This window comes from Macadamia integrifolia, chromosome 7, assembly GCF_013358625.1.
Source record: "Macadamia integrifolia cultivar HAES 741 chromosome 7, SCU_Mint_v3, whole genome shotgun sequence".
Taxonomy (NCBI): domain Eukaryota; kingdom Viridiplantae; phylum Streptophyta; class Magnoliopsida; order Proteales; family Proteaceae; genus Macadamia; species Macadamia integrifolia.
The window spans coordinates 34,915,059-34,936,192 of NC_056563.1; the positions used below are offsets into that span (position 1 = coordinate 34,915,059).

A 21,134-nucleotide genomic window follows, 5' to 3' on the forward strand; every position below is an offset into this window, starting at 1 on the left:
AAAAGAAAAGAAAATAGTAGAAAGGAAGAGAAAACCATTTTCTTTTTCTTATAAAAGCTTGAGCGAAAGGTTTTGACACGGTTATTACCTCAGCAGTCAGTCGGTGGGGAGAGCCGGAGAGCGTGTTATATCATTTCTGCCCCTACTGAACAAAGAGAGGTAACGCCGGCCGTGTACAGCGCACAAACGACTGTGCACAAAAACCGAACCCTTATTATAATCATCAACTGAATCAGTGTCACTGAAAGCCAGGGATCTGGAAATTCTTGGGGTAAGAGTTCGTGAATCACAGAATTCACAGCAACGTTCAGTGGGGATTAGGAGTTTGAAAGGGGAACGCAACAATGGGGGAGGGCGGGTGCTGTCCGCCGATGGAGCTATTCCGTTCGGAGCCGATGCAACTGGTGCAGCTGATCATCCCCATGGAATCCGCCCATCAGACCATTTCTTACCTCGGCGACGTCGGGCTCGTTCAATTTAAAGATGTAAGCATTCTTCTGATTGTTTTGTCGTTTTGTCCTCCTATCTTGATTCTGATTCAGCAAAACCCTTGTTGTTTTCTTCTGTCTGGTGTTCAATTACAAAGTTTTTTTCCGGTTTTGTTCGACCATCAGTTGTCGTATTGTTGATCACCTGACCCTGTAGGTTCTACATATATCTCCCCCGCCCAACCTTCTGGGTTTTTAAAACTAAAGTAGAACCTTAATTTTTATGGGTTTCTGAATCCTTATATGCACCTTAATTATTGGAACCCGAGAGGTATTTTGCTATATGCTATTGATCTACTCCCCTTTTATGTCCGTTGCGAACTTGAGATATTGTAGTTGGCCTACTCAGTGGTTTGTGTGCTGAACATTTCAGTGTAATAGAACAACTGAACAACATCATTTAGGATGCATCAAAACATGGTTAAAGTCCTCCAAATATTTCATTGTAATAGAACAACATCGTTCAGGATGCTTCGAAACATGGTTTAAGTCCTCCCGGACTAGTGCACATGTAAGATGTAACTGATAATTGATTGTTGTAGTTCATGGATTGAACAGTGTCTATCGGTATGGTGATTTTTTAGGAGTCATTGAGGCGCAGTATTTGATAAAACTGCTGCATGTAGAGTGCTGTTATAGGACCCTTGCAATTTGCAGCCAGATGACACAAACTCAATTCAACCAACGAGGTTTGGCTATGGGAATGCCATTTGACGATTCCATTTAAATTTACAATCCATAGCTTCTGTCTGATACTCTGATCATAGCTCACCAAGTCTAATTAGCAGCAGGATGATGATACTGGCATATCAGTATTACTATGCACATACAGCTGAATTACTCCCATATCCACCCCCCTCCAAAAAAACAAAAAAAAGGATTAACAGTTATTGAATTGCAACACTTGAACCATGGCATACCTGCTAGTAACATTGAGTGAATAATTTGTCTCATTGAATTCTTAGAGGATAGAAGACATAAGGATACAAAGATGGCTTCCATGGTTTTAGCAACAAATATTAGAGCAGCTCTTTTTGAGTTTGTAGCCCCTTTTTTGAATTCTTTTGTGATACTTTATACTGCATTATTAAAAGTTTTTGTTCTGGATATTATCCACTTCAACTTTCTATTAATCATTTTAAAATTTCTCTTGTCCTATGTCTTTCAGCTAAATGCAGAAAAAAGCCCCTTCCAGCGAACATATGCTACTCAGGTACTCTTTTTTGGGTTAAGAGTGGGATAAGGCTTTGTTGTTGTTGTCATCGGGATTCATGAACTTGTAATTTACCTGTTCAGTCTGTAGGGATGCACTATTGGAAATATTGTAGATTCACTAAATTGGTAAATTCTGTCCGAGATGAGTAAAATAAACTTCCTTATTGATTTAGATATCTTAAGTCAATATTTTGTGCACATGTAAGAATTAAAGTTTGTAGTTCTGAAATCCTTGTAATCGCTGGAATCAAAAGGGGAAACAGAATAATTTCAGGTTCATTTATCTGAATGAGAGTATGAAGCTTTTTTTTTTTTTGAGCACCTCAAGATTTTATTCAGAAGTGCTGACTGTTTGTTCTTGCAAAATAAGTGCAAGATAAATTTTGAGACTTTAGCTGATTTCAAATTGACCTAAATATACTGTAAACAGGTCTCGTTGAGTAAATTTAGTCTATGAAGTTCTCTTTGATTATTTTCCATTGGAAATGAACGTAATACTTTCTCTTGCATTGATAGATGTACTCATATTAGTTTCCAAGATTTGATTGTTTATCAAATGTTTAATCAACAAGCTATGATTCGTTTTAAAGAAATTGCAGTACACAATGTTCATTAAAAAGAATTACATTACATCATGAGGCATTAGTGGTGTATCAGCGTGGTCTATTGTGTATAAAAGAATATTGTCATCTTTCACGGTTATATTTCATAACACCTGTGTATTTTTTTCCTGATACAAGGGGGGGGGGGGGGGGAGTAGTTACAAAAGTGTCCTTTTATTTAGAAATGATATGTCCCAGGCTGAGCCGCTGAGGTGTATCAAAGTGATACTTTAGACTCTAATCATGATGCATAATAAATATCTCTTTCTGGATGTTGATTTGCGAAAAGCATATCGTAATTAATATATGTGTGCAATTTTATGTTATTTTTCTATGCAGATTAAAAGATGTGGAGAAATGGCGCGTGGGCTACGTTTCTTTTGGGAACAGATGGCGAAGGCAGGCTTTTCACCTTCAACCACTCCTATGACACAAGTTGATATTGATCTGGATGACTTGGAGGTGTCTTTTTAGGTTTACTTTTACTCTTTCTTCTTTACATATTTTACATGTTTTAAACTTTTCCTGTTTATTTCTGATATTGCTAGATAAAACTGGGAGAACTTGAAGCTGAGTTGATAGAGATAAATGCAAACAATGAAAAGTTGCAACGCGCTTATTATGAGCTTCTAGAATATAAGCTAGTGCTGGAGAAGGTAGTAACTCTCATTGATGGTGTCATATTAGTTATCATTCCACTAGCTTACATTTATACAATCACAATTGATGAATGAATTTGAGTGTATACAACTATCCATTGTTCAGCTATTTGAGTCTTTTATGACAAAGGGACTCTGAATTCCATACCACATTCTTTCTTTAGTAAATTTTATTCTGTCAGTTGTCATGTGGCAAATTAAGAGCTGTTTTCATCCCTTGTGATTTCCAAGTCTTCCATTGTGTGCAGATGGTCATTTCATTTGTTTTTCTCTTTTTTACTGTCAATACAAGTGATATGAATGAAATTCCCTCAATCCTTTTCCCCTCTCTCTTGAACCTTCAGGCTGGAGAATTCTTTTCCACAGCTCAGAGTAGTGCTACTGCTCAGCAGAGAGAAATTGAAGCTCGTCAAGTTGGTGAAGTATCCATTGACAGTCCTTTACTATTGGAGCAGGTAAAATTTTCCAGCTGCAATTTCGTTTTGTTATTGTCAACAAGATCTGCTCTTCTCCAGAAATAATTGTATGAATTGGTGGATGTCTAGGAAATCTCAGCGGATCCTTCAAAGCAAGTTAAACTGGGTTTCATTAGTGGGCTTATACCTAGGGAAAAGTCAATGGCATTTGAAAGGATTATATTTCGTGCTACCAGGGGAAATGTATATCTCAGGCAAGCTGCAGTGGAATATCCTGTGATTGATCCAGTGTCTGGGGAGAAGGTAATATTTAGACATCATTCTATTGTTATTTTTCTTAAATATGTGTGGTGCCATGTGTTAATTCTATTTTTCCTAACTGCTCAGAAATTTTCATCACTCCTGTAATTGAATCAGGGTTCATGGCATGGTTGTTGGTATTTGGATGCTGATAAAGTAGATAATGTATAGAATTGTTGATAGCCAAGGTTTTTTCCCTTGCTGACTACAACATTCAAGATCAGATCCCTTGGTGCGTACTTTTTGCAGATGATATTGTTTTTGTGGATGAAACAAATGCTGGGATAAATGGAAAGTTGGATTTATGGAGATCAACATTGGGATCAAAATGTTTTTAAGATAAGTAGAATAAAAACTGAATATATGATGTGTAAGTTTAGTAGCAATAGGATTGAGAGTGGGGTGGTGAAAATTGATGATAGGGAGCTACCGCGAAGTGATAACTTTAGATACCTAGGTTCAATCATGAATAAAGAAAGAGAAATAGAGGATGGTATTGTCCATAGAATTGGAATAGGTTGGATGAAATGGAGGGGTACATCTGGAGTGTTGTGTGATCGACGTATCCTTTTAAACTCAGAGGGAAATTTTATAGAATGATTATATGACCAGCAATGACGTACAGGGCTGAATGTTGGCAGTAAAGAAAAAACATGTAAACAAACTTCATGTGGCTGAAATGAGTATGTTACAATGGATGAGTGGCAAAACTAGAAAGATAAAATAAAGAATGAACAAATTAGAGAAAACCCGGGTGGTGCCCCTATTCATGATAAGTTGCAAGAAATTTGTCTGAGGTGGCATGGACATGTGCAATTGAGGCCTTCGAATGCTTCAGTTCGAACGAGTGATTTTTTTTCCAATTGAAGAAGCTAAAAGAACTAGAGGTAGGCCTAAAATAACCATAGAAGAAGTGGTAAGGAAGGACACGTATAGCATAGGACTGGAATCTTGTATGGCTTTGAATAGAGTGGATTGGAGGAATAGTATCCATGTCGCGACCCCATTTTGTTGGGATAAAGCTGAGTGAGAAGCTCAAAAATTTTCCCTACTCCTGTAATTGAGTCAAGGTTCATCGCACGGTTCTTGGAATTTGGATGTTGATAACAGTGGATAATGTATAGAATTGTCTATAGCTAAGGTTTTTTTTCCCTTGTTAGATTGACCTATAGGACTTCTGACTCTCATTTTTAGACAACCAACCACCAATGACATGGCACCTGTAATTGTTAAATATTTGCTTTTCTATGATATGTCTATAAAAGTAGCAAAAAATTTACAGCCAGCATATTTGACCAGTGAGCTTCTGGTACCTAATTCCTCAGAACTCTTTCAAATGCTTGCGCACTGAGCCAGCTAGTGATCATCATCTGCACCATAGCCTTGCCTTTTTTCAGGTGCTTCTTGGACACCCTTCAATTTCTTTCATTCCCCAAAATGCAAGATATAGCTAAAGGAATGAGTTTCCATATCACCACTGGTTTTGGGGAAGAATCAATTACAGGCCCACCATATACACTTCAGTCAGGAGTGGAGGGGGGCACAGCCATGTCTGAACAGATCCATATGGTATTCCATGACCAAACAGCAACGTGTTGAAGGAATATATGTTGGGATTTTACTTCATCTTCACAGCATGGGTAATGTCTGCTTGCCAAGCTCAAACCTCTTGTCTTGCTCTAGACTATGACTTACTTTAATGATAGAACCCAATCAAAGACCTGACCTTAGGAGGAGCTGAACTTTTTCAAATGCATGCCCAGTCAGCAATTTCTGATACACCTTTTGTATTCTCTTGTGCATTTTTAGCATATTTGTCATGTTTTTTCTTTATCTCTCTCTCTCTCTCTCTTTCTCTGTCTTTGTGTGTTCATGTGTGTTTCTCGCATGATCATAGAGTAGCTTGGTCTGCTATATAATATAAATATTACTTCCTCCCAAAAAGAAGTCCTAAATTTATTTTCACTTTTGAGAAGGAACTTGGGATGAGATGTCCCTCATACTTTTGGCATTCATTGCAATTGCATTGACTATGTTTTTTCTTTAGATGGGGGCGGGGGTGGGGAGATGTCCGTCGTACTAAAAAAATTGTTTGTTCACTCTCTATTTAGACCCAAGGAAAGTTAAAGTTACTTTATAGTTTTTTCAATAAACAGAAAATGTTTATTGTTTCTTTGTGTTTTGGTAGTGTTCATGTTTTTGTATTTTAGCCAACTCTTTTGGCTTTGTTTCTCATTTAATATCACCCTACAGGTTGAGAAAAATGTATTCGTGGCCTTCTATTCTGGTGAAAAGGCAAAGACCAAAATTTTGAAGATATGTGAAGCTTTTGGAGCAAATCGTTACCCCTTTCCTGATGACTTGGAGAAGCAAGCTCAGATGATCACTGAGGTATGCATCATGCTTCATTCTTAGTTTCTTTCTTCTCATGCCTGTGATAGGGGTAAAGATTTTCTTATTTTAGGTGTTTCTTCCGTGTATCTACTTACCGCTTCATGACATTATTTTGTTTGATTGTTGGGTGGTTCATTCTGTCATACAAATATTTGGAGTATGATATTTTCATGCTCCTTGAGCTAATGCCAATAGATAGAATGCACGTTAGCTCAGCTCAGATTTAGTGTTGTGCTTCACGCTCTGCCTTGCCCAGCATGGGGGTACTCGACTTTGATAAGGCCAGGGCCTTGCACCTGGATTCAGCATCATGGCTCAGCATACAGTTTTGCTGTGATATCCTTGTTTTCATCATCTTTAAAATATGATTTGCTTGCGTAACATGTACATACATTTTACTGTTTGTTCTTTTTTCCATATATGCATGTTAATACATAATTGGATACAATCTACAACTATACATAGCACCTAATTCAGTCAGGTGTGTTCCTTGCCTTGTGAATCAGGTAGTGGGAGGCCTTGTTGCCTTATGTGTGTTTCTTGCCCTCTACTATAAATGTACCTTCTCTTAGTTAGAGTAGCTGTATTGACATGCATCAACTTTTTCAGAGTGTTCATCTATGGACTTTTTATTGGTCGCATCAGGACCTTTATGAGATGGTCTGAATCATTACAATTTCAATTTTCATCTCAGTCTGAATCAGTAACAATTTCAATTTTCAGGTCTCTGGAAAAATTGCAGAGATGAAGGCTACAATAGATGTTGGGCTCCTACACCGAAACAATCTGTTAAAGACCATCAGCTATCAATTCGAGAAGTGGGATCTTTTGGTCAGTTTGGACTAAATTTATTAGAAGATTTTTCGACTTTGAAAATCTGTGCATGGATATTTATTTAATTGTTGTCTTTTATTGGGAGGGTGGGTTGTGCCCAGTGGATGTTTGGAAGTTTCAAAAAATAGTAGTAAAAAATTGCACTTTATTTCCTCCTGACTGGGAAATATGTATTTCGAAATTGGTGCTTTTCCATTTTCCAAAAAGAAAGAAAAAAGAAAGAAAACTTTGACTGTATTTTAGAATGTTAAATTTTTTTTTTCCTTTGTTTGCTTTTTCAGTCATTTTATTTTCTTTTCACTTCCTCTTTTCCATTTTCCAAAAAGAAAGAAAAAAAGAAAGAAAACTTTGATTGTATTTTAGAATGTTAATTTTTTTTTCCCTTCGTTTGCTGTTTCGGTCATTTTATTTTCTTTTCACTTCCTGCCACTCTCAAGGCAACGAATGGAGCATTCATGTCCTTCATGTTGGAACTATTTATTTACCACATTGCAATGTATGCATAATATTTGTTGTGAAATTTCCGACTGATTATCTTTGTCTTTGAAATTGTGAAGGTGAGGAAGGAGAAATCTATTTATCACACTTTAAGCATGCTTAGCATTGATGTGACAAAGAAGTGTCTTGTGGCAGAGGGGTGGAGCCCTGTTTTTGCAACAAAACAGGTATCCTTTCGGTCTTTCTCTTTCTCACACCTCTCTCTATATAAAACAACAACACAACCCTCTCTACACACACACACACACACACACACACACACACACATATATATGCATATTTTTAATTCTTGGGTATAGAAAGTTTTTGTGGCACTTTTACGGTAAGCATATTTTTAATTCTTGGGTATCTGCCATGCTGACGGATGATTTTGTAGTCTGACCATTGAATAAATGGGTGATTCTCTGGATAGACCCCTTGCCTATCTCAACCATATGGCTCAACATATATGGCATTTTCCATTGTGGTTTTTCCAATGTTTCCTGTTGAGCTGGGCTTCCTTAGATTTTCCAAACAATTATTTGAGCACCATAATGACACATGGATTTGTCAAATTGGGAACCATATCGATTGAGAAATTTCCCATGACTAGATAATGATGTAGAGAACCTGTCCAGCAGCGCACTAGCCAAACTGCCACATGGCTGTTATAGCTGGTATGACAGGAAACCTTCTTGTGGTAATTCTGTGCTGGAAACCAGACGCCTTTATTTTTGCATTCCTCCTTTTGATGCTATGGACTTTTGGCACAAAAATTATCGATCTTTTACTGGCCAGATAGAAGTGGTACATTTCATGTTGTGGTTCTCACTGAACAAGTATATGCTTGATTTCTGCAGATTCAGGATGTGTTACATCGGGCCACATTGGACAGCAACTCAGAAATAGGATCAATATTCCAGATTTTGCATACGAAGGAATTACCACCTACATATTTTCGGACAAACAAATTCACTTCTGCTTTTCAATCTATTGTTGATGCATATGGGTGAGTTTTCAGAGATGATTTCACTAAATCTTCTCCATTGATATGCAAAAGAAATTAAGCTTATAATAATTCTATGTCATAGTGCTAGGCGTGCTATGTGACTGTCTGGTAATTTATTTCTTGTGTCTTCTCCGTTGATATACAAAAGAAATTAAACTTATAATAATTCTATGTCATTGTGCTAGGCGTGCTATGTGACTGACTGGTAATTTATTTCTTGTCTTGGAAGAATGTGATGTAGATTGATGATGGGCCAATTTCCAGGGTTCTGTTTCTAAGGCTGACATTGCCTAGATCTACCAATCAGATCTAATGGCGACAATTGCTCAGATCTAATAGTTTCAATTTAAGGGGAAATATCAACAGAATCAGATATGATTTTGGATATAAATAATAAGGAATACACTAGCTAACTATGAGAGGTTGATGGATATTGTGGAGGGGGTAATGTAGGAAATTTAAATCCTAAAATTTAGTATCTAAGATTAACATGCGATATAAGGAAGTAGGAGGAAGAGAGGGTTGTCGATGGGTGATGAAGAGAGAGAAGATGTTAACAATGTCTTGCCTGTAATATAGGATTGGTGGAGGAGAAGACAAGAGATAAGAGTCTGTTTTACTATCTCAATAAGGAACAGAAGAAAAAATAAGGGGGAAAACTATCAGCCGTGAGAAGGGGAGAGAGAAGATAATGAGAGGGAGGGAGCTTTTATTAAGTGTTCTCTTTTATGCTTTTGCATTGATTACTCAACTTGAAGAGAGTAGATATGGAAGGGCAATATTGGAATGATGAGGGTTTTTTTTATGCTTGAACCACTTCTCAAACTTTTGGAATTTTCAAATGTGACAGTCATTATAGGATGGAGGAAGTAACATTTTAGCAGCTGATCTATGCTGTTTGCTTATTTTTCAAGGGAGCGAGTCATTATGGGATGGAGAAAGTGATATTTTAGCAACCGATCTATGTCATTTGCTAATTATGTTTGTGAGATACCGAGTAGATTGTATTAGAGAGATCCGACCAGAAGAAAAAGCTGTAGTTGGGGGCACATGTGACTCTGGAACAATTTCAATTTCAATACTTGTGAGTAGTGACTTGGCAGATTGGCAAATATAATAGCATATTCTTAGAAATTACTGATGTATTTCACATGAAAAGAATCTGTCATTCTACTTTTTTTTTTTAATAAATTTGGAAAGGAACTACTTTTCCTCCCCCTCCCCCAAGGTTGGCATTTGTTAATGTTAGGAGTTCCTCCGTTATCTTGATTTGGCTAAGATACAATGAGTTCTGTAAATATTACCCAAGTAAAAACAGTATGATGATAGGTGGTTAAAATTTTATTTCTGGGCATCACAGTATTAATTCCCATGTTTTCATTTGCTTCACCTGAAGTGAAACTTTGGCTTAGAGAAATGCAGTATTTACATATATACTGCTTATGTTGAATTTTAGACTGCAATTGAGCAGACATTTTGTGGATATCACAGGGTTTATATGTAGATATGATACTTTTATGTGGTTTTGCATATATTACTTAACTAGTTTGATGAAATTTTGTTGAGGGAAGAAATCTTGATTGGGTTATTTGGCCAATGGTTTCTTGTAATTGCAGGGTGGCCAAGTATCAAGAAGCAAATCCTGGTTTATACACTATTATTACATTCCCGTTTCTATTTGCAGTCATGTTTGGTGATTGGGGCCATGGCATATGCTTGCTCCTTGCAGCATTATTCTTTATATTTAGGGAAAGGAAATTTTCTGGTCAGGTAATCATTTTATTGCTCCTTGTTAGTTGACTATGAATCCTGTGATTGGGGTGCTATTTCTGTTTACATGCAAAATATCATATTTGATTGTATCGTTTTCTGCTTGTAGTTGTCGCTTACATTATGGATGTATAATGTCCTAGATCCTCCAACTGTATCCGAGCCCTGCTATCCTCCTCTGTGTTGAAAGATCTTGGCTAAATGCTTCTGTTACCTGATAAAACACCATTTTTTTTTTGTCTCAACGAATTTTCTGTAAATGCACCTGAACCCCTTCCCCCCCCTTTCTTCCTACATAAACTAACAACTTGCCAAAGGCATCATCCAACTTGGAACGTGAACCTTTTGAACTTAGCCCTGTGCATTACCTTGTAAATTTGATTTTTAACTTCATGCTTTGGGAAGGCAGCACTGCCACTCCAAATAATAAAGGCTGATGCTTTACCAACTATCTACAAATCATGGGATGTGATTCATAAGAAGCATTTCTTGCTAACTTGGTGTTCCATCTTCAAGATTTATCCAGCGGCCAGCCACTACACACAAAAGGTCACTCTAGAACTTTAGAACTCCATGATAACTTTGCTTATCAATGGGTATGTTGAGAGTGAAGAAGAGGGATCTACCCGAGAAGGGTCATTGTGTCCCATATTCATGATCTTATATCCTCATTTGGATTTTGGACTGTTACCTTACCCAGGCAACCTAGTGTACCAGTAAGCTAGCCAATACATCAAGAGGAGAGGATCCAGATTCCACAATCCAATCTGAGTTTGGTGTGCACTAACAAGAGGAGAGATTTTTTTTTTTTTTTCGCCGGGGGGGGGGGTGGGGGGGGGGGGTTGAGGGGTAAGGGGACGATGCCCTGCAGTCATTTACTTACTCACTAGTGCCAGAGTTTCTAGTGACTGGTCAGACTGGATTGCTATCCATTTCACTACTACATTGGTGCATTGGTGCATCACTTTGTTTGATTCCTCACTAAATCTTCATAAGCCATATATCAAATTGAGCTTTTCCAATACATAGTTAAATGTAATTTAAGTTCTTCCCTTAATGCAAAGATGTGAGCATTTCTGGTTCTTGGCTACCTTAAATTTCTCCGTGCATCTTCTGCTACTTTGAGCTTGTTAGGTCTTCTTCCTATTCATTGAATAATTTTTACCCGGTTCCCAGGTTTTTTACCTTGAATTTTTCCAGTTGTGTGTTATGTACTAACTTAGCCTGCCTCCCCTACCCCTTTTGATGATAACAGAAGCTTGAAGATATGACAGAAATGATCTTTGGCGGTCGGTATTGTATTATGATGATGGCATTGTTCTCGATTTACACGGGTTTGATTTATAATGAATTCTTTTCAGTCCCATTTGAGATTTTTGGCAAATCTGCCTATGCTTGCCGTGATACTTCCTGCAGGTATTAATTAAATCCTTTATGTATGCTAAACTTCTTAGTTCCTGCTTCACTCCATGATTTGATCATTTCATTAATTCTGCTTTCTAAACTGGAGCCCTCCTAATTCTTGAAATCTTTGATGCAGAGATGCTTCAACTGTCGGCTTAATCAAAGTTCGCCCCACTTATCCATTTGGTGTAGATCCTGAATGGCATGGTAGCCGCACTGAATTGCCATTCCTTAATTCTTTGAAGATGAAGATGTCAATCCTACTTGGTGTAGCCCAGATGAATCTCGGAATCGTGTTGAGCTTTTTTAATGCCTTATTCTTTAAAAATGGCCTGAATATCTGGTATGCTAGATTGCAAACTAAGATACTTAATTTGCATTTATTCCATGCCAACAAACTCACTTTGCATGTATTGCATGCCAATAAACACCTGATGATGTGGGGATTACTAGTATCTAGTACAATTCTCTGATGAAGGGATATTGAATATTGATATCCCCACCATAATAATGGCAGTCAAATGCCTTAAGTGAGGTTTGATCCTCATCATCATATTGAAATTTACATTCAGTATTGTGTATGCATGTTTGTTGAATTAGTGCTCATTCTTCCTCCTTTTGTGTTTGCATCTGGTTATTTTATTACCATGACTGTCTGCTGATTCCATGTTGTAATCATTGTACATTGTGCACTGTTTCAGGTTTCAATTTATTCCCCAGATGATATTTTTAAACAGCCTGTTTGGCTACCTTTCCCTCCTCATAATTGTGAAGTGGTGCACTGGTTCACAAGCTGATTTATACCACATAATGATATACATGTTCCTGAGTCCAACAGATGATCTGGGTGAGAACCAGCTTTTTGTTGGGCAGAAAACTACTCAGGTATGGTCTTTTCTTATGTATATATTATAGTAATATCTTCGGTAAATGCTAAAATAAGTCGTCTTTTCAATTCCAGCTTACATTGTTATTGCTAGCCCTAGTTGCTGTTCCATGGATGCTACTTCCAAAGCCTTTTCTCTTGAAGAAGCAACACGAAGAAGTAAGCTCATACCTCTTTCTGGTTGATATTCTGTATGGACCTTACTTGTTTCCAGGTTTCCTTGTATGCTTTCTACCACCTGAATTTAATGTTTCTTCAGAGACATCGTGGTCAATCCTACACACTACTTCACAGCACTGATGATTCTTTAGAAGTGGAGGCGCATCATGATTCCCATGGCCATGAGGAATTTGAGTTCAGTGAAGTTTTTGTGCACCAACTCATTCATACCATAGAGTTTGTCCTCGGATCGGTCTCAAATACGGCTTCGTATCTCCGGTTGTGGGCCCTCAGGTACTAAAAACTTAAAATCATCTCATATTGTGCCCTGAGTGGCACGAGGTATGCATGATTGTAGCTTGTTTAGATCCACACATATACATGCATGGATACAAGTACATGGTATGGACATATCTTGAGTTAGGTGTGCTTCTAATGTGTCTAAGAGTATCAGGCCTCCCAAAGAATGGTTCCAATATATCAGATGAAACTTACCAAATGAGCTTGAGAAAATGATCTCTATGGTCCAAGAATTTGAAACTGAAGGAAACTTCAAAAAGGTAGTGCATAGGGGAGATGGTTAAGAATGATGATCTAAGAATCATCTTTTCATGAACTTTTTGTGAATGATATCTTTTGAGGGGTGCCTATCATCAGCTATGAATCCAGTAAATATGAGAGACGTGAAATTTTTTTGGGGCCCTAGAGCATGTCCTGTAACTGCAGGTCTGAGACATTCCCTATAGTACATCAGTCAATATCCTGGTCATCCTTGTGGGAGGATGAAAGGATGGGTAACAAGCTTCCTTGTCTTACAGCAATCATTAACTAATGGTTCCATACCCAGCGTACAAATGTACAATGGAGGTGGGAGGAGGGGGGAAAGTTTTTTTTTCTTTTAGTAGATAGTGGGAAGGGTTATGCTATTAGCAATCTATTGTACTGTCATGTCATTGGGCCTACATTAAACCAGGTGGGAAAGAAAATGCACTTTGCATGTTTGAAGACTTGAAAGGTATTCTACCTTGTTTCATTTTATGGGAGAAGTCACAAGAGTGTCAAGTGATCAAATATTTAGAGGTAGAATAATTCATTTAGTGTTGCGTTCTTTTAGTCAGAGGCAAGGAAGGTAGGTGGGGGTTGTTTCTTGTAGCCTAGCAGAAATTGTTATTCTGGTAAACTACATGCATTGGATATTGGGTTCTCTCTCCTGACTGTTCAACAGAGAGGTTTTGCCATTACTTGTTAGCCTAAGCAAAGGAATGTCATGGGAACTAATATGTATATGGGTAAGAACATATTGGTAAGTTGAAATTTTTAGCCTAGATGATATACTAGGTGAGGTGTATCTTCTTGTGATCCAACTCCACTACATTTGTAATTTGTAACTCTATAATGTAGTTTCCTTTTTATACTATTCATTCATCCATTTTGGTTAGCAAACACTGATCATGCAGTTTTCTGATTTGCTTGGTTCTAGCCTTGCTCATTCGGAGCTATCAAGTGTGTTCTACGAGAAGGTTCTACTTCTTGCTTGGGGGTAAGTTACTTCCATGATATCAGCAGTAGGTTTTCTATTCTTTCCTTTTAACCCTTGCAATTTGCAGTCTTGCCTCTGGGAGAGAAGCTTGCTTGAGATTTGGATATTATGATGATGATGATTTTTTTCTGTGCACATAATGCAGGTACAACAACATTATAATCTTGATTATTGGCGTCATCATTTTTATTTTTGCGACAGTTGGTGTGTTGCTAGTGATGGAAACACTTAGTGCATTCCTACATGCTTTGCGTCTTCACTGGGTGGAGTTCATGAACAAGTTCTACGAGGGAGATGGATACAAATTCCACCCCTTCTCCTTCTCGTTGCTTCTTGAAGAGGAGGACTAGACTAGTGCCCGAAACGCAGTGAATCTTCCTGAGTGTGCCAATCTGGATATGATTCAAGTAATTCTTTCATTTGGATGAATATTCAGTATATTCCTGTTAGCAAGGGGAGTGAACTAGTGAAGGGTTTTTACACTATGAAACTCCCACCCTGGATTCCTGTGATCTTCATATGTTGAAAAATAAAGTGTCCAGGGCAGGCTGCCTCCTATGTATGTGGTGGGTTAGATTCCTTCATGATATTTGTATTAATAATAAATATGTTGTATTATTATTGTCCGGAGGGTTTATTATTTCTCCAAACGTCACAAAGAATATTCCATCACATGGACTGTTACCCCTATCATACTTGTTAGCTTAAATGAAATCCTTACACTACAGGAGAGGGTCGGGTAACGTGGGGCAAATAGGTAAGGAATAAAATGAATGGATTAAAACTAAATCATAAGTATAATGCAGAAATATATAATTGGGAAAGCAGCGTCAAGATGCCAGAGTACCATTTCCCTCTAGTATTGGGTTTTTTTATTATTTTCTCACCGCTATAACCAGGTGAATGATATCGTTCTCTACACTGCCAATGGTGTGACATGAACATTCCTTCCGACATTGACATCCTAAGTAAACCTCTTCTATATATTAAAAATATAATTTTTCTCATTATTATCCAGAGTGGGTATCCATCCGTGGGTTGTCTAGATGGTTAAGGTGAATTGGGGACTGGGTGGATAGATTCACGGTCCTAGATTTGATTCTTCATCTGTGCATCTGCAATTTAAGTGGAGATCATGATGGTGAGTTGTTATGTTAGTCTCTCAGAAGATTAGTCGAGGTGCATGTAACGTCGTAACCGTTACCCAAGTTGCCTGTCTTGAATAACAAATATCTTCAAGATCTTGTAAGCAAGGTAATCTCAGGAACTGTCACAATATACATATAATAACACTTTCTGTTTGTCCGATAGAACATAATGACACTTTTGTACAGCAAAACCACAAAACATGATAACACTTTTGTACAGGGAAACTACAATTTAACTCAAGAATCTAATATTCTGTGATGTGGGCAGCAGCCACAGTCGAAACCATCGAGTCCACCCCACAGACATTGTGACCCCTACAGATTTTGTAGTAACCGTGCTCTCCCCACCTTTCTCCCCAAGAGTTCTTAATGATCCAGTATGGTTTGTTCTTCAAACGGATGGGAGAATAACCTTCAGCGCCATAACCCACCAGAAGCACCCCATGATCCAACCGCTTCGAGCATATGTACGGGCATGAAACTCCACCTATATAAGTCTGCATGAAAACTGCATTGATACCCACTGCAACCATACAGAGCAACAAAGATTATGATTCTGATAACCAGTCACAAACCCCTCATTTTATTTAAAAAAAAAATCATTTGATGTGTGGATTTGATGGCAATCTCAAGTGTTCAAGGCCCCTACCTGCAAGTGGACCATTTTTCACAAGATTTGCCGCAATCTGATCTTCATCAAGGGAGACAACACTGAAGTTAGCCACTTTAGCAGCAATCTTGGTCTTGTCGAATTTGCAGGTACCACGATCGCTCGCAGTGTACGGGTACTCTTCCTCTCGCATAAGCCCACCAGCTTTCAGTACATATTCAAAGGCACTGGTCATTAGTCCCCCGTTGCAGCCTGAGTCACATGCACCTGGCTCCTCGGGGTCACACTGTCAAAAATAGAAAGCCTTTCAATATAGTGCTTGCTTGAGGACCTTTGTATTCCCCTTAATGAACCAAATCGATCGGTACAAGTTTGTAACCCAAGAAACATTGAAAATATAATCTGGAATCAGAACCACCTCATGCACCCAAGTTAGATGACCGTAAGAAACGTTTTAATATTATCAAGAATGAGATTTCCAGTGGAAAAAGAAAAAGACATGCAGAAATATTGTTCCATCAAACTGAAAGCTACAAATAACCATGATCAAAGCCATGGCTCATGAGATCTCCAATGAGATACAACTACATGTAGCTCCACTTGAAAAGTGTATTCCCAATGATTCAGAATGCTTAAAACTGATGCTAACACTGCTCTATGGATCAAAGTTCCCCACTATCACCTAATGTAGCAAATTTTAGCTAGACCCCCTTGCACTTGTAAAATATCCCCAACCTTTGTTTTTGGGCGGGGTGGGGGCAGCCGTGCGTCCCCAGCATGTGTATAAAATAAAACTAAATTTTGCGTGATAAAATAATCATTGGGTTCATATTTGTCACACGAGGTGCAGAAGCAAGGACTTAACTCATAAAAATAGAAACTAAAAACTGATTCAAATAATCCCACGAAATTGACTAACTATACTCCTACTGGAATTAGGAACAGTCCATACTATCCCAATGTCTGGCTCATCCAAGCATATCTTACAACAATATAAGCACAGATTACAGCTCCACCACTTATGAAAAACAAAGTAGCTGAAAAAGAGTGCAACTAATGATGCCTTTTAGTTTTAGCATCCCGTTAATTTGTGGTGTATAATCCTTGACTAAGGTTATCATTCAGTATCTCAACAAACCCCTCTTTTACGTTTGAAGTAATCAACTTGCTTTGTGAATTAAAGAACCAGCTTCAAGTAACAATTCTATCCGCAAAGACCCAAGCAACTACAAGAGCTTCCTATTCTGTGAGCCGAAATGCCTTTAGGTTCAAAGCTGTCATTGCTCTCATTATAGCAAAAACAAATAGTTCCCTCTCGTACTAGAAGTCTAGAACACAAATAACGAAAGATAAATACCATCTCAATGAGAAGAGATACAAGACAAACTTATGCTCCAGAAAAGAACCCCTCAATTTCACACCGACCAATTATTCATTTCTCCTACTGATAATGTTGAATTTTAGCTGAGGAAATTCCAAACATAAAAAGTCCACAGAAATAATTTCCAATCAATAACGATCCCGGGTTACATAGTATAGTGGATTAAATTTCAATTAATTAACAAATGAAGTGCAAAATTCTGATGTTTTTCTATTCAATTAGAAGAAAGTAAAATGGTCAATACGCACTTCCAAGAACACCAAAACCGACAATAGTAACAAAACAGCAATTGAACAGGTAAATCAAAGGACAAAGTAACGAATATCGAACCTCGTGGTCACACTCTACCAGCTGCTGCTCACTGAGGCTGACAAGCTTTCCTGTAGCCAGAAAATTAGCTCCTTCCAAGGCTCCGGTGGTGCTAAAAGACCAGCAGGATCCGCAAGAGCCCTGAATTTCCAAGGAGAGAGGATTGGGAGGGGGGGGGGTGAAGAAAATTTGTCAAAATTAATCAACAGTAATGTTTTTAATTTTAAGAAAGGGCATCGAAATCCAAAGATGAACTGAACAAAAAGCCAATCACCGCCCCGACAGAGCATTGAGTATTGACGGAATAAGAGTGACGGTACCTGGTTCTTAACAGGAGTAACGGCGCCGCTCTCTCTCCAATCGAAATCGGTGGGAAGATCGTTGGTGGGGAGGATGGGAGCCTTATGAGCACCGTTAGGTAGCCTGAGAGGCTTCAAGCCGAGGTAATTCCGGCGAAACTCCTCGGGCGTCAAGTCAGAGAACTGCGTGACGCCGTGGACAGCGGAGGGGTCAATGATCTGGTGACCCTTGGCACGTCGCAAGTTAGCCTTAAAGACACCCAATCGGTAATCGTGCTCTTCCGGAGTAGCGTAGGTCTTCCCGAACCTCCTCTTGAAGCTAGCGAAGTGATGCTCGGAGTTCAATAGAAGATCATCGTCGTTCGGCACCACTTGACGTATCATCAGATCCTCCAATTCACCTTCCGGAGAAACAGCAGAAGCTGTTCCAGCGAAGAAGAAGATGAGAGAGAAGACGAAGACGAGAAGAGCTAAGCGTGGAGATGGAACCATGGCCATTAGGAAGAGACGAGCAACCAAGTAGTTGAGTATGAGCCAGAGAAGTGGGATTGGATATTTGAAGATGCCCATTGGGCCCCACTTCGCGCCTCGAAGTCGTTGGGCTTCACGGCTTAGATTGCTTTGACGAATGGTGTTGGTAATTCCCCAATGATACGCCGACAAGTGTTCGTTTCTTATTGGCTTAAGGTTCTGCGTAAGTTCCACAAGTAACGGACTAAATATCAATCAACAAAAGTATGGGACGAAGAGATTCTCTCTTCACCAGAGGTTAAGAGAACCAGAGGTCCAAGGTTATTCTGGTCCACGCGATGTCCGAAATAGAAAGCAAACGGTAAGGAGAGACCAGAGAGACCTCCAGTCTCCAGGTCCCACTACCGAATCTTGCTGTATGACCATTCGATTGGTGGGCCTCAAAATTTATTCTTATCCAATGGCTGTAGGAGCGATGTATTCACTAGATTTTAAACGGCGAAGCGGAGTATCGGAAGGAGGATACTGGTCTCAGGTTGGCCTCCGTGGGATACACTGAGAGCGACAAAAGGGTAGGAGTAGTAGTAATGAAGTCGGAATAGCAGAAGCAGTTGGAGACGGGGAAAGCAGAGAGATCGGTGTGGCTGATGAAATGCCCGCTGGTGGTGTCCAAGTCATGGCAAGCTCATGCCTCCGATTCTAACCCAGTCGCCAAGGTCGTCCTCTCCCTTGATCCTCTCCGCCCAGACGGCCCTTCTTCCCTCCAGGTAATTACTCTTTCTCGTTTCTGAGTATGTATGAAGGATAGTTTCAACTCTTATGAATCTTTTTTTATATAAGACCATACAAAAGCATTAGAATTTAGAAATCTGAGCTGAATTACAAAGTATTGTGCTATCATAATTTGTTGAAAACTAGTTTGGCGAATTACGTGGTGGAATTGAGCTTTTTCTTTCTTAACTCAACACCATTGATCGGCCAATGTGTCTATATATAAAATTGTGCTCTAACCATTAAGTATGAACCCTATTCCTTCCAAAAATTTGTTTCAAGAAAATCAATCTTTTAAACCAGAAAATTAAATCGGACAACATGAAGTTGTAGATCAGCTAATGCTATCTAGCTCTAACATATAAACAACTGAAGCCTAGCCACTACAAATTTACCCCATTTTTTCACCCCCCCCCCAAAAAAAAAAAAAAAAAAAAGTTTTGAGGAGAAAATGTATCATCTCAAACTGTGAATATTCAAGAAATCTCCCTCAAATCTATCAAATGTTAGCTGTAAATGGCTTGTACTAGCTTCCAAACAAGTTTCCACCAAGCGTTGCAAGTGGGAATGACCAAAATCAAGCAAAAAAGTTTGTGGAGTCAAACTGACATGCGAAATGGATCCCAACAGTACCCATTTCGAATAAAATTTGGACTTTATATGAAGTGCGTGTAATTTTTTGGGAAAATGAAATGGAATCGCCAAAACACTATGAAATTTCGACTGAAACATGTAAGTTTCAGTCGAAACTTGGAATGCCTAGTGAGTCGCATTACATTTAATTTCGATCCATGTCGAAACAGAAATTAGTCGTGAAAGTTTGGACGACTCCACCAAAATTTCGAACCATGGTGTTGAGTTAGTTTATGGATGTTCCTAGGGTAGACATTTGGACATTGTGTATCACATCCTTAATCCTTATGTATTTGAAGTCCATTCTAGGAAAAAGGATTGTTGTATACCAAACTTAACTATATGAAATTTGAAGGCTACACTGATACTGAATGGGCAGATTCTGGTTTTGACAAAAAGGTCTACATTAGAATTTTGGACCTTTGTAGGTGAGAACCTGGTTGCATGGAGAAGTAAAACACAATATGTTGTAGCTAAAGGTGTCAATTTGAAACCGAAATTGGATACCAAAACCGAGCCGAATTAACCGGACTGAACATAACCGAATAAATTCAGTTCAAATCTAGTTTGAGTACTTGAGTGTTTACCTTGGTTCAGTTACGATTTCAGGTTAAGAACTGTCGGTTCCAACCGAAACCGAACCGAATTACCCCCCCTTAAAACTGTCGGTTCCAACCGAAATCCTACTCAATCACTTTTTGGCTTGGTAATGTATCTTTAATAAATGAGTTTTAATGGGGGAGAGTGATTTGTTTTGTGACGTTTTGCCATACATTTTCCAACAAAACATTTACTTCTCTTTTTCTTTTTGGTAAGGAACATTTACTTCTATGATTTATGGCTTAATGATGGCCTCTCTGTATCACTGATTCTCTATTATTTCTTTATTTTTCTCACACTCTCTCTCTCTCTCTCTCTCTCTCTCTCTCTCTCTCTCTCTCTCTCTCTCTCTCTCATATTCGTGGTTCAATTGTTTAGGCTGTTACATCCAAGATTTTAACGTTCATATGGTGATTGAGCTATTGCAACCGTATTATAGAACCGAATTAAAACCGTATTATAAAACCGAATTAGAACCGAAGTCGAGCCGAACAGAATTAGTTCGTCTTGAGTATCCAAATCCAGAACCGACTCAGTTCCTCGGTTTGGTTTTGGTTCACACCATCATTTCCTTGAGGCGAACCGAAACCAATCTGAGCCGATTGAAACCCTTATTTGTAGCTAGATCAAGCACAAAGGCAGAGTTTAGACCAAGGATTAAAGTATCGGTATCGGTCGCCGTATCGGTCGGTCAAAATTAAGATACGTATCGGAGGGTATCGTATCGTATCGGAGATACGCTAAGATACGCTAAAGATA

At 38.6% G+C, this 21,134-nt stretch overlaps 3 protein-coding genes across 13 annotated transcripts in view; 2 read left to right on the forward strand and 1 right to left on the reverse strand.

The window, feature by feature from the left end:
- The first annotated feature begins 89 nt into the window (after positions 1-89).
- Positions 90-14,779, forward strand: LOC122084479 (V-type proton ATPase subunit a2). Its single transcript, XM_042652751.1, has 18 exons — positions 90-485; positions 1,657-1,701; positions 2,645-2,767; positions 2,854-2,961; positions 3,309-3,419; positions 3,510-3,683; positions 5,934-6,071; positions 6,798-6,905; positions 7,466-7,573; positions 8,246-8,394; positions 10,011-10,164; positions 11,420-11,580; positions 11,705-11,911; positions 12,270-12,453; positions 12,530-12,613; positions 12,714-12,907; positions 14,094-14,153; positions 14,299-14,779. The coding sequence occupies exons 1-18, from the start codon at positions 345-347 to the stop codon at positions 14,501-14,503; spliced, it is 2,454 nt and encodes an 817-aa protein (XP_042508685.1). The 5' UTR covers positions 90-344; the 3' UTR covers positions 14,504-14,779.
- Positions 14,780-15,411: 632 nt separating this feature from the next.
- Positions 15,412-18,419, reverse strand: LOC122083539 (cysteine protease RD19A-like). Its single transcript, XM_042651382.1, has 4 exons — positions 17,922-18,419; positions 17,623-17,742; positions 15,951-16,197; positions 15,412-15,824 (listed from the first exon to the last, which is right to left on the reverse strand). Exons 1-4 carry the CDS (start codon positions 18,396-18,398, stop codon positions 15,547-15,549), a joined length of 1,122 nt encoding a protein of 373 aa, XP_042507316.1. The 5' UTR covers positions 18,399-18,419; the 3' UTR covers positions 15,412-15,546.
- Positions 18,420-18,894: 475 nt separating this feature from the next.
- Positions 18,895-21,134, forward strand: part of LOC122083199 (transcription initiation factor IIF subunit beta-like) — a 12,800-nt gene continuing 10,560 nt past the window's right edge. For 10 of the 11 annotated variants that reach the window (XM_042650917.1, XM_042650913.1, XM_042650914.1 and 7 more), the window contains exon 1: positions 18,895-19,138. In XM_042650917.1, coding sequence (XP_042506851.1) covers positions 19,019-19,138 — 120 coding nt within the window. In that variant the 5' untranslated portion in view covers positions 18,895-19,018. The remainder of the gene's footprint in view (positions 19,139-21,134) is intronic. The other variant, XM_042650923.1, reaches the window with a different exon arrangement.

Excerpts from the sequence above, each read along its gene's own strand:
- LOC122084479 (XM_042652751.1), top strand. The coding sequence starts at position 345 with ATGGGGGAGGGCGGGTGCTGTCCGCCGATGGAGCTATTCCGTTCGGAG. Across the intron at positions 2,768-2,853 it reads TTGATCTGGATGACTTGGAG|ATAAAACTGGGAGAACTTGA; the intron begins GTGTCTTTTTAG and ends TGATATTGCTAG. Across the intron at positions 3,420-3,509 it reads GTCCTTTACTATTGGAGCAG|GAAATCTCAGCGGATCCTTC; the intron begins GTAAAATTTTCC and ends GTGGATGTCTAG.
- LOC122083539 (XM_042651382.1), bottom strand. The coding sequence starts at position 18,398 with ATGGCCATGGTTCCATCTCCACGCTTAGCTCTTCTCGTCTTCGTCTTC. Across the intron at positions 16,198-17,622 it reads TGGTAGAGTGTGACCACGAG|TGTGACCCCGAGGAGCCAGG; the intron begins GTTCGATATTCG and ends TATTTTTGACAG. Across the intron at positions 15,825-15,950 it reads GAAAAATGGTCCACTTGCAG|TGGGTATCAATGCAGTTTTC; the intron begins GTAGGGGCCTTG and ends GTATGGTTGCAG.